The sequence below is a fragment of the Melospiza melodia genome, chromosome 2 (assembly GCF_035770615.1).
Source record: "Melospiza melodia melodia isolate bMelMel2 chromosome 2, bMelMel2.pri, whole genome shotgun sequence".
Lineage (NCBI taxonomy): Eukaryota > Metazoa > Chordata > Aves > Passeriformes > Passerellidae > Melospiza > Melospiza melodia.
This window is the reverse complement of record NC_086195.1, coordinates 76,612,726-76,629,748: the sequence shown is the minus strand read 5'-3', so window position 1 is coordinate 76,629,748 and position 17,023 is coordinate 76,612,726. Positions and strand designations below refer to the sequence as shown.

General features: G+C 40.7%; 2 protein-coding genes across 5 annotated transcripts in view; one reads left to right on the top strand and one right to left on the bottom strand.

Moving 5' to 3' along the window:
- LOC134414398 (regulator of nonsense transcripts 3A-like) overlaps positions 1 to 17,023 on the bottom strand; it is a 62,074-nt gene that overhangs the window by 18,747 nt on the left and 26,304 nt on the right. The gene's annotated exons all lie outside the window — the stretch shown is intronic.
- On the top strand, positions 10,204 to 15,042 carry MMP7 (matrix metallopeptidase 7). Its single transcript, XM_063150465.1, has 6 exons — positions 10,204 to 10,443; positions 10,970 to 11,193; positions 11,300 to 11,448; positions 13,081 to 13,206; positions 14,130 to 14,291; positions 14,829 to 15,042. Exons 1-6 carry the CDS (start codon positions 10,327 to 10,329, stop codon positions 14,849 to 14,851), a joined length of 801 nt encoding a protein of 266 aa, XP_063006535.1. The 5' UTR covers positions 10,204 to 10,326; the 3' UTR covers positions 14,852 to 15,042.

Genomic DNA, 17,023 nt, shown 5'->3' with positions numbered 1-17,023 from the left:
TTGGACAACAAACTATGTCCTACAAGCTCTGTCCTCTGCCTCTTACCAGTAAAACCTTTCTGACAATTTCCATGAGCTCTGGATCCTGTCCAGAATGATGAAGTAGCAAACTAGGAAGTGTGAAAATCCAAAGCCACTCGTGTTCAGCCGGTAACAAACGTGTCACTCAGCAGATGGGTCCACAGTGACCTTCAGTCAAAACTGGGGTTTTCCACCATGGTCTTCTACTGCAGTATGTGCCAAAGGGTTGAAGAGCAATCAGTTCAAAAGAATCAGTGGGTTAAAATAACATATGAATTTGACCATTTCTTTGGTCATGTCCACAATATAGACATTTTTCAGCAGGGAGGAAATTCTACCCTTCTGTTGTGCCCTTGGGCCGAATATATGTCTTGTATGGCAAGTTGAACTGAAATGCTCCCCATGTGTAAGGCTAAACTTCTCTTCCCCCCAAACACATCATAGTATATTAGCATTTATTCTAATCTACATATGGATGAATAATTTGCCAAGGCCCGGAGGTAATATAATAATTATAGGTCAATGGAATATGTGAATGTCCTTTAAGAATATTAGTCCTCATTTAAGAAAAAAAATTACATGGTCCAGCATACTTTATTTCCTTAATGTCAACAATGTTCATAGTCTTACATAATTCATAGGAACTATGAGCAAGTAAAAATCAATTAAGGTTTGGTCAGGGATTTTTCTAGATTTCTTTTTTTTTATTCATGTCTCTCATGAACATACGTACAATTACAAATAGGAAAAAGTTCTGCCTGGGTTTTAGCATCCAGAGGCATCAAATGGACATCAAGTGCATCAAATGCAGATGTTGATATGAATACAGAGCACTCCTTTACATGCATGCAACTTTGAGCACTTGTGTAGTTTGCACAAGTTCTTTCGGGATACTATCACCTCTTGTATTGCAAGAAAATGAAGCATGCAAAGTTCATTTGGTCAAGAAAGATAGTACCTGAAAAAATCACTCATTTTCTTTTGTACTACAGATCTAAAATTCAGACAATGTAGTTCTGGTTATCTTGCTTCTGTTGGCCTTAAACCCAACTGTCCCTTACAAATGAAGTTCCAGTCTCCAGAGAGAGTAGTAGACAAATGAGTGGTGTCTTTTAACCCACATTTCTTACAAGTAACCTTATCAAGTAATCTGCTGCAACCTCAACTATCTTGGTGTTAGAGCATTTGCCCTACCTGCTAAGCTGAATCTATTCACAGCAGACACTTCCTTGCCCTTTTGCCAGTATCACCGTGTAGCTGTTCTTCAACTCTTTCTTCTCTAGATCCAGCAAACCCATTGTCTTCATCATTTCCATGGAAGTTATGTTTAAAATAACATTCCTGTGGCTCAGGTCTCTGCCCTCTTCAGCTGGTTCCCACCTTTCTAGATATATGGTGCACATAACTGTGTGTGAAACTCTCCTCAGAGATGTACCACCACCTCTTGGGGCAGAACAATGACTTCATTTGTTTCACTTCCCGGAATAATGTTTGCCTTTTTCAAAAGAGCAAAACACTCTTTTTACTCCCATTCTACTTGTGATCAACTATTAACCAGTTACTCATTGTGCCGAGTGATGTGCAATATTTAACCACAATCACAGCACATGATTCTAATTCCTTTTAAAACTGCACTGGCTGTTTGGCTGGATCTTGGAGGTCAAAGGATAGGTTTTGAACTAAAATGTGAATCACTGATTTAAAGCGCAACAGCAGATTCTTCAAGTCTCCACTGTTTCTAACTACGATATTTGTACTTCACATTAAATTATTCATTTAAAAATTCATTATTCATTTAAAAATTCTCTACTTGATTGTGATTCAGAACTTGACAACTTATGATTGTCTTATTTGCTGTTACAGTGACTTCATATCAGCTATCTACTACTGTAGGATTCTCTTCCTTCAGTCCCAGAGGGATAAATATATTCTATAATCATTAAACACTAATGAAGCTGTTGGGAAGATGCTGGAATCAGAGAAGCAGCTGATTAAAGTCCTAGTTTGCACTAGACCACTTCTAAGTACATCAGTGTAGCTCTTGCCTATCTAGTCCAGCTGAATTGCTTGTCCATCCTCACTCACACTGCAGCATAGTAAGCATGCTGTAACTCTGCTCTATTTGTAAGATAAACATAATTTGAGAATAAATAGTATAAATATTCAGATTGTTGTATTAGAAAAAACCCAAACAAACTGCTAAGAGTCATAGAAAAACACACCTGTTTTCCTCCTGCCTTACCACCTGGCTGCAGCTGTGAGCCCTGTCAAGCTAGAGCACATTCGTGATTTTGAGGTCTCTCAGATTCTGCTTCTACAAATCCACAGACTTCTTGTAATTACCAAGTCATCTCGTTCATACATTTGAGATCTTTAACTGCCTGGAACGTGCATCTGATATCTAGTCACCAACCTTGGTCTAGAAATTCTCCCATTCATGACAGTGAAATGAAAACTGTATTTTATTGTCTTTGATAATGTTCAAAAGATGTCAGTGGCACGAGTGTACACTTGCCTAGTACAGATGAAGTAAGTAAACCACTCCTCTCCCCCCAAGAAATTGCATTGCAATGGCTTTGACTGATGGTGGCTGGAAAATTGCTGAAGAGGATACACACTCGAGTTCAAGTGGGTTGCCTTCCTAGCTCACTGAGGAAGTGTGGATAGCTTCCTGACCTCTGCAAGGGTGCTTTACATCCCATGATAGCTCAACAAGTGAAGCATTCACACAGTTCAATTGGTAAGTCAGTAAAGTTGCATGAGGTTGCAACCCTAAAGTGGAAGCTGGCAGAAACCTGTTTTAAGTAGATTCACCATTACAGAAATTTTCCTTTTTCCAATCCACAAAATTTTTCTCATTAGGTATAGGCACATTCAGGTCTTTTCTCTCCACAATTTCTCCTCCTGTGTATCTCCAACCATAACATCTCATCGTTCAAGTAGCATAACATCCCCTTTGCTGCTCAGTGTATTCATTTCCTGCTTGTTCACCACATGAAAAGTGTATTGCAATCCTGATGTATACTCATGACACACTTTCTTCCATTCATAGCATTAAAATCTACTCATTTCATTTGCACTTATGTATAGTCCTTAATGACAGAACCTCTTTCTGTACTCTTCTCTTACACTTGGCTTGCATGATAGGGTTGTGCCACTATAGAACTACATGGCGTGAACAGCCTGCTACCATACATGCACTCTATAAAAAATAAGTAAATAACCATATCTTCTAATTTCACATGTTTCTCCCCAGTTCAAGCTCTTATTACAAGACAAAGTTGCAAAGAAATAAGGCACATAAAAATCCATTAAAATATTATGTAGAAATTAAGAATAATGAGAAATATCTGACTGCAACAGAGCCAAATTTTGTAGAGGTAAAGAAGACACTATAAGCCATAGAACAGGCCAGCTATACATCAGGTCCAACAGACAAAGTTGTCAATAACCATAAAAACAGTTGCTCAAACATTAAACCAAATTTACATCCTTAAGACCTCTGGTACAAGCATATGAACTTTGTTTTCATGCAACAGTGCTCACAGCTTTGGCTTTTTAGGCATCTCTAGAGCTGTTTTACGATCAGCTGCAGGTTTTGATTGGCACGTATGGTTTAGGGGCTTTTTGAAGCCTGGGGGCAGGTGCTGCAAACCATGGCCGAGCTCTCCAGAAGCCCACTTCTCTCTTGCAATTATGTAACTCCCCTCAGTGTTTTAGGTCAGATGTCCTGAGTGAAATCAGAACAATAAAAATTTTTATTTCTTCACAAGGAACAATGATAATAAGGTAAGAAATTAAGTCTATTAATTCTACAAATACTGGTATCACCAAGCACATGATGTGATTGCTCTTTAAAGATCTGTCACTTTTGTCTATATTAAGTGGGGGAAAAGTCACACTTGCTTGCCAAAAAGTTCACATTTTTGAAATTATTACATATTTCTTCTCAGGAATTGGGAAGCTGTCAGAATTCACAGCACAACAGGTAGAACAGCCTATACAGTCTAGTGTCCTGCTCTGACCTGGACAGAGAGCACATCCCTAGGGCAACACAGCTGGTTTCACTGTACACAAGAGATGAATTTCAACTAACTGTAAACTACAGAAAAACATCTGTATTGCAACTGTGTAAAGCATCCTGGATTTGCTTTTTCCCCCCTCCTTGTCATGGTACAGCCACGGATCTATTATTAGTGTGATGTAGTCAAATTCCTTCCACCATTTGCAGAACAGTAATCAACAACAACCTCCAGAGCAAGGCAGCAGGCTGGGGCAAATTAATTCTGCCTGCAAAGGTGCTGCTCATTTGTAGGAAGAAAAAAAGAAAATAAACCAAAACCAAATAAACTAACACACACAAACACACCCAAAAACATAGGTAAGTAGGCTAATTTCCTTCTTTCATAAAAATTTAAACTTGCATTATGTAAAAATGCAAACTTGATTTACAGTAAATTTCTGGGACATAGAATGAGGACTGGAGTGAGTCCTCTTGCAAGGTGCAATCTCCTGTTGTTACACATTAATGCAATGGATAATTAAGGATTAACATTTACAAAAGCCTATTGTTCCTGACCTGTGATCAGCCATAGCCACCTGGCAGTGAAAATTGCCTCTGGAGAAAATGTAATGATGTCAGTTAGATTTTAAAGGGCCAGGGTGCTGGGTGTGCCTCCAGAAGTGCTCCACACCGGACCAGGTATGTGTTTCCAGCCTTGTAACCATCTGCTCTTGTGGCACTTGGGCTCACACCAGGATCAGCTGGGCATGAGCCAACTGCATCCCTTTGGGATGGTGCTGAGCAATCCACTGAGGATGCTCAGCCTGCTGGAGGGGACATTCCTGAGTTGGTATGGGACATTCCCCTCCCACACAGGCACCCAGGCCTCAGCACTCACTGTTTCACCCTCTGCAGCCACTTAACTCCTTGGAACAGACAGAGACTTTGGTTTACTCAAATGGGGTTTGGTTAAGCAATCACTCAGGCTACTGAGCAGCTGCATGAAAAAGTTTTCTAAAATCAGCAAGACTTCTTTGTGACTCACTCCTCACCATCCCAGTGCTAACAGTCCTTATTTGGTGGTGCACTTTTTAACGGTTGGATTGCTTTTTAATGGTGCCAAAGTCAAAATCCACCATGTTGGAAAACTCAGTGTAACTTGATTTGTGGGACGCAGACGCTGCAAGTCTGTGCAAGGAAAGAAATTTTTCATGAAAGAGAACCTCAGTGATATAACCAGTTTTACCAATAAAGTGATGTTATTGTCTTTTCACTCAGTTACTGGAAACTAGACAGGGCAACAGAAAAGGACCTGTCCCACACCTGGAGTGGTGAGCAGCAAACAGCTTCCAGACATGAATCAGTGCTGGGAATCAGGAATCATTTGAATAGTGACAATAGCATGATGAAACCTGACAACTTCCAGAGAAATGGTATAGAGGTACACAAATTTTTTCACTTGTGTTCACATACATCTAGTTGTGATCTTTTGCAATCCTCACAGCTGAATGTCAGTTCCAATACACATGAGATAAATCAAACTTCTGCATTGATCTTATAATGACTACATTCAAATTCAATCTCACACTTCTATACTAGAGTATAACACCATGGAGGTAAGCCTGTAATTCCTCTGGAATTGCTTTACTGCATGTCAATTTGCAATGAAATCTTGTATCAACCTTTTGGTATTTCAGGGCCATTGAAATTTTGTATAGAAGCAAGATTTTTCAAATCAGACTAAAGGTAAACTTTTGGTTGATGTCATCCATACTCCCAGCACATTTTCCAAATACTTATACAAGTCTATGAGGCTCAGCACACGTCAAGTTCTGCAGTGTCTATCCTGTCTCTCAAACCCTGTTCTCCACAATCACCAAAGCCCAAACTCACCATGCTGTCTCAGCAGATCCCTACAGACCCCTGCAGATCATCAGGATGAGTCAGGAGGAGCTGTGCACGTCGGCTGCTCCTCAGTTTGGGTTACAGTCAGTGTGGACAGGCCAAGCCCAGCATGCCTCCCATGCTGCCACAGCTTCTCTGCCCATCCTTGCAGACAGAGAAGACCACTACAAGCTGAGTCTGTTTTAGGTGGGACTCTGCAGCTCATTCACAGGGTTTTGCTGCAGGATTACAGGCAGTCTGAGGTTGCCTTAGTGCAAATGCTAAGTTAGGGGGTTCCTACACTAAGTAATATGGTTTTGTCAAGCCGAGATGTAGGCAGTGTTCTAGTTTACATATTGTTTCAGTCATTTAAAGTATTGAGACAGACATACAAATGGATGGGGCTAGCCAACTACAAAAAGTGAATTCATGAATGAAAGATGACTATGGGAGGTTATGTAACTTTTCCTATCCAGGAAGGTTTCAAATCACGCTGCAGTTAAATGCAGCTGGCTGACTTCTGGCCCTCTTCCCTGCCCCATGTCCTGTGCACTACTGCTGGAAGACAGAATGACTGCATACAGATAAAGGTTATGACTTCTACTTAAAGAGAGTAAATTCAATTATTATGTTGACATTTTTGAGAGATCCACATGTCTGTTAGCTGGAGGAAAGAGACTCCTTATCATTGACCAAAGGATAAAAGAAATCAAAGAATTGAGGGTGTCTGAAGGTCACACAGGTAGGTTACACTTACAGGAAAGCTATTTCCCTTGTGGTTTGTTGCTCAAGATTATTATTGTAAAGACTTATCTCTATACTTGCATCTTTTCCCACCAGATGTCCCAATTAAATTGTTATAAATACAAAGTAATTAGAGAAACAAAGCAAAGCAATTCTAGACACTGTGAGAAGATGGTAAATCCACAAGCTGAGATGTGTTAAGTTTGATTGCTTAACTATTAGTGACATAGATGTGCTAGTTGTCATCACATTGTTTGTGCTGAATCTGAACATCTAATCCCTTCCTCAGGCCTTTCCCTAAAGCAGTGGGATATTGCTGAGAAATATCTCAATGCAGGTTGATCCAGCCAAACGGGAGAGAAGAACTGGCTTGTCTTTCTCCTGAGACGAGCTGACGCAATGCCGAGGGGCCCTGGCACGACCTTGGTGCCCAGGCAGGAATGACTGGAGGGTTTTACCATCACACAGCATGAAAAAATGATACACAGCCCTGTATCACAGGTGCCAAGGTACTCCTTTGTAGAGAGACCCCTTGGGTTAAAATCTATGGAAATGGACTGCAGAAGCTAGGAAGCTTCTGAATCAGATTGCGCCTCGCAGGACTTAGCTTCAGAAATTGCAATGCAGAAAACAAAACATTTTGCTCTGCAAAGATATTTACCATGTTTGAATTTTATTTTTAGTTAGTCAAATTGAATAACCAGATAACAGAACAAAACCAGTCAGGTGTCCTGCAGATCCTAAGAAAACAGGTCTATCCTGTTTGGTAGGACTTTAAATACAATATTGCATAATTCACAAGTGAACCAAATGAAACATTTCTCAGGAATTTTTGGCAATACTTTTTTGCTTGATATTCACCACAGCGGGTAGAAACCAGCCAACATCTAATCACCCATACAGCCACTTACTTGCTGCCCATGCACAGCGGGAGAGATTAGGAAGTGCAGATAGTTTAATAATGAAAGGATGAGGTGAAGGTGGAGGGAAGTGTTGCACAGGCTCACCACCTGCTGCAAACAGATTGATGTCCAACCAGCCTCCAGGCAATAACCACCTTGGAAGACAACCCTCACTCCACCTCCTTCTTATGCTAGCTCAGTTTTATTGATGAAAATGACATTATATCATATGGAATTTTCCTTTGGAGAACTCAGGTGAATTGTCCTCGATGTGCCCTTTCCCAGCCACTTTTCCACCCAGCCTCTTCCATACAGTGTGAGAGCTAAGTGTGAGCAGAGAAAGTCATGACATTGTGGGAACACCCTTCACCAATACCCAGAGCATGGGGATAAGAACACCATACATGCTGCTATTAATAAATTTAATCTATCCCAGATAGATCCATAACACCAATAAAGACTTTTTAACATTTATTGATTTGTATGAACTCTTGTCTGCATTCAGATTGGGCAGAATTCAGCTGTGCCTTCTGCCCAAGTCAAATGACCAAGACAGTGATCATTCACTACTGAATCATTCTTTTCTACTTCACTTTTTCATCCTAGTCATGCTCAAAGGAGACTCTGGTATTACTTTATACTGAAGTCTTTTTCTCTATAACTCAAAAGGTCTGGTGTCTATCAATGAGTTCCACATAGGACACAGTTTTATGCAGCATTCTTGATCACAGCAGGGTTAATATCCTCAAAAACGTGACAGTATAAACTTTTCCATGGCAATGTTGTAAGTCTTCTTATGGAATTTACAGCAATTTCTATTATTAAATATCTCTACAGTGTTACTTTGGATCTCCTTGACCTTTGTTTACACAGGTCGTACACTCCAACACAGACAGATTCTCTGCTGAGTACAAGTCACACGACTATGATGTTTGTGCAGGAAATTATTTTTCCTGACCCATAATATTTTTTATTATTCAAGACCAAGACAAAGCAATAAAGTCTGCAAAATTCACATAGCTAAATCTAAAGGAACAGAATCTGTTCCTTTTTGATTTTCATTTTGAATTTCCATTTCCATTGAAGCCTAAAGTTCTTCAAAATCTTCTCACTTTTTTGAGAAAAAAAATACTAGATAGCAAGCTTCCAGCAGAAAATTAAATACAGCATAGAGCTTGTCCTTTTCCATCAGGCTCTTGTGTTTAAACCCTCCTTTTTAGTCTTGCTTATATCCCAGTCAAAGATATATGTAAGTTGCTCAACAGTCTATCAGCTCTCAAGCCCTCAGATTCCTCTTGTGTCTATGAGGAAATAACCAATCCCACACACTGGAGTCATGGAGTTCAAAGAGTTTTAAACACATCCTCAACTCCTGCAACCCAGAACCTGGTCCAGAGACAACTTTATTAACACAGTCGTACATAAAGGCAGCTGTTGAGGAAGAAGGAGGTGAACCTACTCCTAGCAATAAAATGTTTTGATTTTTTTAATCAAGCCTAAACATTTGGACATGGATTGATTTGCTGTAAGGTACAAAAACACACAGAAATGATCACATGTCAGTAAGTAGGCTGTTTTCAATAATAGGTGACAGCCTCATTCCTTTAGCAGCTGTTTCAGACATTGCTGTGTACTGCAGTCCTCTCCTGCATAGTTCAGCTGTATGAGGTATAGATCATCTTTCTCTGAAATGAAATTCTTTCTGATCATCAGTATGTATCAGTACATTGGATACAAGCTAATAACCCACAAACACTTCCATACACATTAAGCTATAGCCATCAAGAGCTCCCTGAGTGTGAGAAATATTAACCTTCTTTTCCTATTTATGCACATTTCCTTTCAGATTAGAGGTAATATGGTCACAAAACTGCACACCCCGAGATAAAATTCATAAGTCAGTCTGTGGACTGGTGTTTCCAGGCCCCAAAGCTATCCACTGGAATTTAGCAGAGTGAAGCTGGGACCAGTGTTGGTATCGGAGGGCCAGGGAGGTTACAGCTGCCCTGCTGTGTCAGTGCTTCAGGCAGCTTTCTCAGGTTGCACTGGTACAGCAGGAGGTCTAATATAGCTCCATATTGCTTAGGGAAAGCTCCTCTCTTACCCCTGAGAGGTTTCACCTACTTTTGCAAGCTATGTTCTCTAAGAAGTTCTCAAATGTGAAGAGATTCTTCTGATAGGACATCCAATTTGGAAGAAAAGGGACAAAGGCACCTGATGTCCTCCCAGTTCTATAGGGTGCGTTTAAAGAGCTGTCTCCTGAACTGCAGGAACCTCTGCAAATTTACTGAACGGGCAGTGCTGTAACATCAGTGGTTTCAGTGAGACACTGCTCATACCCATCTCCTCTCTGCCCCAACACAGACTGATACAGGCAGGCAGCCAAAGGGCTCTTGCAAAATGCCTTTGTGTATAAGGAACATGGGAAAAGCACAGTCTGAAGTGATTACACAGTAACTGTACCGATAAAGTTACAGAAAGTGAATTTCCCTATGACCCTGTGGTTTCACTACTGGAATAACATGAAAAGAGAGAGACAAAGCTGGCTGCTAGCTGTGACGTGACATCAACAGGGAAGTTACAGGAAAGATTTGTTTAAGGTGATTTCATTTACTTCTTAAAGCATTGATGACATTACACTAACAGAACCAAAAAGTGACTCACATGCGTAATTGCTGCTTGGAGGTATCAGGATCTATATAAGGGTTTCAGCTCTGGTCTTGGGAGACAGAAAGTCAAACCCTTTCTGCTGCAGCAAGGCTCCTCATCAAGATGGGCACCATGCACTACCTCCTGCTTTGTGCTCTCATCTTCCTGCCTGAGACTCCTGCTTTTCCACTACCACATAGACCACAACCATGGAGCATCATAGACCTTGAGAAAGTAAAGGTATGGTACATGGGGGGAAACAATACTGCATTATGAGTAATCTGATTTTGATTCAATTTCTACATTCCTTTCCTACCTGCTTGTATTATCCTTGCCTTACATTACAACAACAGTTTTTGCAGATGTGATATAAAACAGTTTAAACTTGCTGACTAGCTTAAACCTCTTAAGGCTAACTTTAAAAGGAGACCAACTTCCAACTGGTAAATAAAGAGAAGCGTTTTACAAATAAGTCCAAAATTGTATGTGTACTGTTTTAGAAGGCTGTAGATTTGAATGCTCAGTAAATCGTGGTCACTTGACAGGATTTCTTACTTACAATGTCTCATTGCTGTTACGATTCCTCTTATATATGCTGATCTCTATTAATGAGAGAGCAGAATTTGGTACATTGAAATGGAAAGATACAACTAAACCCAGACATGAATGATGCAGGATGAAGAAACAATCCAAACAAATGTAAAATGCAATTGCCAAAATATCACAGATATATGTATTAACCTTTATTTTCCCTCTCTTCTTCCAGGGATATCTTGATAAATTCTTTCCAATTTTGTCAAAAACACAAAACCTAAGCATAGAAGAAAGGATTAAAGAAATGCAGAAGTTTTTCCACCTGACTGTAACTGGAAAACTAGACAAAGAAACAGAAGGAATAATGACAATGCCCAGATGTGGAATGCCTGATGTAGCAGAATACCAAACATTTCCTGGAACTCCAAGATGGAAAAAGACACATTTAACTTACAAGTAAGTGATGTTTCAGATTTTCTGGGGAAGGGGATTGCTCTGTATTTAACTAGGTGGGTTTCCTTCACAGCCTGAATGAAATTAACATGTTTTTCTTTCCTGACAGGATTCTCAGTTATACACAGGACCTACCCAGACGGAAAGTGGAAGATGCAATTAGAAGGGCCTTGATGGTATGGAGTGATGTGACTCCACTGCAATTCCGAAAAGTTGACACAGGCCGTGCGGACATTGAGATTAGATTTGCACGCCGTGGTGAGAATACCTGTCCTTTTTAACATACATTGCCCATGTTTTACTGAAAGCATGTATTTTTATAGCCATAGCTTTAAGAAAGAACAAAGAGTTGGGAATTAAATCAAAGTCTGCATAAATTTTATCTACTTTATATCATGCCACCAACTTTCTATGCCATTCTTCAATTTTACTCCTGTAAGAGAGTTATAAAAATCCTTTCAGAGTCACAGCTGTAAAATTAAGGGAGAATTCAGCTCCAGAATGAGACACTTAAATTCAGATGTTCAAGGTGTTTTTGCCTTGATAAAATGTGCAAACTACAGAGAAGAGCTCTGTAGAGCAAATTAGCAGCTTCTGAAAATCCAGCCTCCATAGGCTGCATTCAAGCAGCTTAAGGCAGGTTTACTCAGGCCTAGACCAAGCCTGGTTCCCAGAATAAGCACACTTTGGCAGCTGGCGTGCATTATGTTTGGCCACAGAAAGTCTCTTCAGGTAGATTTGTTTCTAGAAGGAATGGTATGTTGCACCCCAAGATTGCACCAAGGTGCAGCAGCCAAAGCGTGCTAAGTGGGGTGAACAGAAGTCACTTCAGAAATCCATCTCTGATCTGGAGGGGTCTGGAGTAGTCTATAGACATAGCTCTGCCTTGAACATGTGCCTGGCATGTAAACTGACAGCTTAGACTGACTGAATGCCCACTTTAAGGCTGTCTGGCTTCCTCTCTAGATCCATTGACAATAATCAAAAAAGATCCATTGACTGGTAGTGCAGATCAGGCACGTGGCCTGCAAGCAGATGAGCACCAAAATGTCCAAAGCCTGTGTGTCACTGATGGCAAGAACATCAGGGTGCCATAAAGAGGTGACCTCATGTCCTAGTCAAAGGTAGAACTGATCCTTCGAGCTGGAATGGGTTTTAATTCTATGTCACACACTAGAATTAGGTCTCTACTGCCTTAAGGATGGCCTCCTAAGGGCCATCGACATGGTCTGAGAGAAAGGACACAGGATGGCATCTCATTTCCCAACTACTCCTCAGAGACTCACTAAAGTCAGACTCACTGTGAGGGAGAGGAAATTTTTCCAAGATGGTTCAACTCTGATCCAGGCCTTGCACTTGAAGTAGGAAACAGCAATATTCCACCTGCACTGTGACAGAAGAAGATAATAGACCAGACCTCAAGGCTAGGTATAAATGAATTTATCTCTACAGATACATGGATAACTATCCAAAATCACCATCCACACCAAAATCAGTGCAAGTGAGAATGTCTACAACTAATATTGTCCAGCACTTTTCAATAACAAACACATTCAGGTATTAACAAGCATTAGGTATTTATTCTGAAATCATCCCTGATTTCAGCCTCAGGATCACACTTCTGACAAAAGCTCAGGGAAAAATATTCAGCTCTTCCTGAAACATGCAGCAGTCCAAACTATCAAATACAAGATTTGAATTTAAGTCAGGAATTTGCAGAGTGTTTCCCTAAGCCTCACTTCTCATTTTCACAACCTTGCTGCCATTGTATGATTATTTTAAGGATTGGCAACCAGCAAAAGGAATACAAACTGCCAGCATGCTTCTACTTGCTGAAGTTAAATATGACAACTGATCTCATCTGATGACATTGATTTATTTCAAATGCAGAGCATGGAGATGGATCTCCTTTCGATGGAAGAGGTGGCACGCTGGCCCATGCCTTCGCACCTGGAGAAGGGATTGGTGGAGATGCTCATTTTGATGATGATGAAAAATGGTCAGATGTCAATCAAGGTAAATCTCACATGTGTAGATGAAAGGGAAAGGCAAATATTGTGCATGTTGGAAGAACACAGCCACAGGAACTTGTCACAGACATTTTATGAAAAATACTTTCCTTAGGATTTTTTTTCTCCTGAGAAGCTGAGAGGCCTCAGGAACAAAATGTAGACAATGATTATCTGCTGCTGCATAATGCAACAGGTGCATCTGTGATTGGTCTCATGTGGTTGTTTCTAATTAATCGCCTATCACAGTCCAGCTGTCCGGACTGTCTCGGTCAGTTGCAAACCTTTGTTACCATTCCTTTTCTCTTCTTAACTAGCCTTCTGATTAACAAATACCTTCTTCTATTCTTTTAGTACAGTTTTAATGTAATATATATCATAAAATAATAAATCAAGCCTTCTGAAACACGGAGTCAACTTTCTTGTCTCATCCTTCATCCTAAGACCCCTGCGAACACCATCACAGGAACTGCTTTCCATTCCTCTTCATCTTTCAGTGCTACTTCAGTACAAACATTTCTATCCTTTTCAACTACCATCATAACTACTAGGGCTTAATTACTATGAACACCTACATAATCCCTGTACTGTCCATCATTTAAAGCACTTTTGCAGGCTAAACAAGGACTGGGAGCACTTGATTCCTACATAAATTGTGAACACGTAAATTGACTTGCTTCTAGGAATGTGGTCGCTCAAAAGCTGAGTCCAAAAGAGACTCTGAGTCTCTAGATGCATATGTAAGAAATCAATAGATTTTTTATAAAAAATTACAGTAATAAAAGAAAGCTCAACAAAAATGGATCGAAAACCTGGGGTTTCATTTCAAGATGGATTGAAATATACAAATTCTCCTGCACTTTCTGCTAATTGTATTTCAAAAATAAATGCCATACATTTAATATCCATTTATGTGCTTCTATTTTGCAGATGTCAATTTGTTCCTCGTTGCTGCCCATGAATTTGGCCATTCTTTGGGACTTGCTCACTCCAATGTCCGTGGAGCTCTGATGTACCCTCTCTACTCATATCAGAACCCACAAACCTTCAGACTCCCAGCAGACGACAGAAGAGGAATTCAGAAGTTATACGGTAAAACTCATGATTAATTTGATTTTCAAGACAAAATCTACTGGGGTACAGCCTTCACTCTCCCTGATTGCAAGGGCCTCATCATGGTACCAAAAAGAAAGAAAGTGAACAAACTTGGGAAAAACCAACTCCTGCTTACTCTGTCCACTCACTATGTTGCCTCTGTAGCCTGCTCCCACTGCAGCCAAGAGGTGACAAAGCAGCAATGCATGGCCTGCTGCTCTGTCCTCCCACACTCCTGCATTCTGCCAAGCATTCCTCTGGCCCTTGCTCTGCAAATGAGCTCCTCCAGTGAGTGGTGCTCCCGGCAGGAAAGGAGAAGCACTGTGCCACTCACCAAGTTCAGTAAAGGCAGAAACTCCTCAGCAACCGGGGAACATAACTAGAATTGACCCCACAAGACAGAATTTGTCAGGTTTGCTTTTCTTTAGGCACCGCCCAACTCAGGGCATGCTAAAGGAACACTAGGAAGAAAGCACAGTTGTCTGCATTGACAATTTTCAGTAGGTCTCCATGTTTTGTGTTTCTCTTCCACAGGGAAAAAGCCATCAAACTCTTGAAGAAAGTGCTTAACCAAGAGCAAAGAATTCACATCTCATTGGTTTGGTCTTCCAAAGCAATTTTAATCCTCCAGCTAATTAAGATGGTAAACTCCTGGGCTGCACTTTCTCTCACTGAATTTTTATGTTGATTTATTTGCACTTTATGCCATTTCACCTAACAAAAATAATAATAAAAAATGTATTCTCTGTTTTCTAAGGTTTTCTTTTTTCTTCTGGCGTTTCACTGAAGCATTAAGTTACTCCTGCATGCATGACAGAAAGTCAGACAAGTATCATTGTGAAAAGGGTTATAGGCACCTAAAGTGCTCGTGTGCATCGACTGATGTCAGAACAGAACAGGGTTTGTTCTTACATCAGTGCCTTGCTTTCAATTCCCATGCATGTCCTGCCACTTCACAGTATTGACTCCTCAGAATCAGTGTGCTTCCCATAGGGCTCACACATAGAGGAGGTCTCCACAGTGCTTCCTTCAGTCTGGGCTGGGATGTTTTCCCAAAGGGAAGAGCTTTTCATCATCATGTCCTCCCTGGCTTTCCAGAGAAGCAGGTTTGAAAAGCAGTGGACTGGGATTCCCATTGTCCTCTGTGATAGTCAAGCTCCCTTGGGTATTTTTAAATTTATTTTTAAAAAACCAAAAAAAAAAACAAAAAAACCAAACCAAAAAAAAAAAAAACGAGGAATACACACCACAGGGATTCTCCCAAGGACATTCAAAATCTCCCAAATTCCCAAGGTAGAAGATGTATTTATTAATAGTTTCTGACAGATGGCTCCCTGTGCACAGAGATGAGGAGCACAAACAGCAGTTCAGCATCATGGCCAGCATCTTCAGTCTCCTAAACCAGTGTTACCCAGTACAAGGAACAACCTTAACCCAGCCCCCAGAGGTGACACAGCACTGCAGGCAACATGGTGCTCACACAGCACAACTCACAGAACAGAAAACACCTCTGAGAGCAAATATATCATCACTCTGACCAGTGACTGTTCAACTAATGCAGTGGATACTTACAAAAAGTGTGGTTTAACGTGCTCTGGTCAGATCTATTTTTATCTCAACCCTTCCTGCCTCATGTTGAGTGATCCAAAAAGGACTGACACTGTCCAAGCCAACAGGTAACCAAACACCACACTCACTATGCACCCCTCAGTGGCATGGGGAGAGAAATGCAGAAAAAACGTAAAATAAAGGGGTAGAGACAACGACAATTCAATAAGACAGGAAAGGAAGCGGAAATAACAATAAATAATAAATACAAAAAGAAGAAAGCAAAAGAAAGTTAAAGAAAAGACAAGGAAGAAGAGGAAGAAGAAGAGGAGGTAGATGAAGACGAAGATGAGAACAAAGATGAAGATGAAGACGAAGACAAAGAAGAAGAAGAAGAAGAAGAAGAAGAAGAAGAAGAAGAAGAAGAAGAAGAAGAAGAAGAAGAAGAAGAAGGAGAGAAATAGGAATAGGAATATACAAAGCAAATGATGCGCCATAGAGTTGTTCACCACCCACAGACCAATGCCCAGATGGTACCCAAGCAGAAACCTCTGGCCAGCTTTCCCTCTAGTTTATACACTGAATATGACATCCTGTGGTATGGAAAATACCTCTGGCCAGTTTGGCTCCCAGCTGTGTCCCCTTCCAGCTTCGTATACCCCCCAGCTTGCTCACTGCTGGGTTGCTGTGCCACGTTGAAGAGTCCTCACTCAATGTAAAGGCAGCTGAGCAACAACCAAAGCATCAGTGTGATATCAACGTTAGTTTGAAAATGCTCCTATCAGTTACCAGCCATTTCTTCCACACAAAGCTCAAAGATGAAGTGGCTGGTACTAAGTGTGGATATTATACTGAGGACACAGCTGTCTTCAGGTATGAGAAAAAATCTGAAGCCCCAGAATGGAGGGTCAGATCCAATCTGTATTAAAGGCTATTAAGAAGGGCTCTCTGGGCTATGTGGATGCTCGATCCAAATGGGTTGATCTGCACCGTCCTGGAAAGATGCAGTTTGACAGAAAATACCCTTTGTTCCCTTGGCCAAAGTCCCCACAGGGAACAAAGCACAAAACAGAGACACACTGTGCTCTTTATCAAGCTCAAGTCATTTGCTAAAGTTTCACAAAGAGAAAACAGCCATAGAAGACAGGCTTTATCAAAGACTCTGCAGAAAAAAACCACTC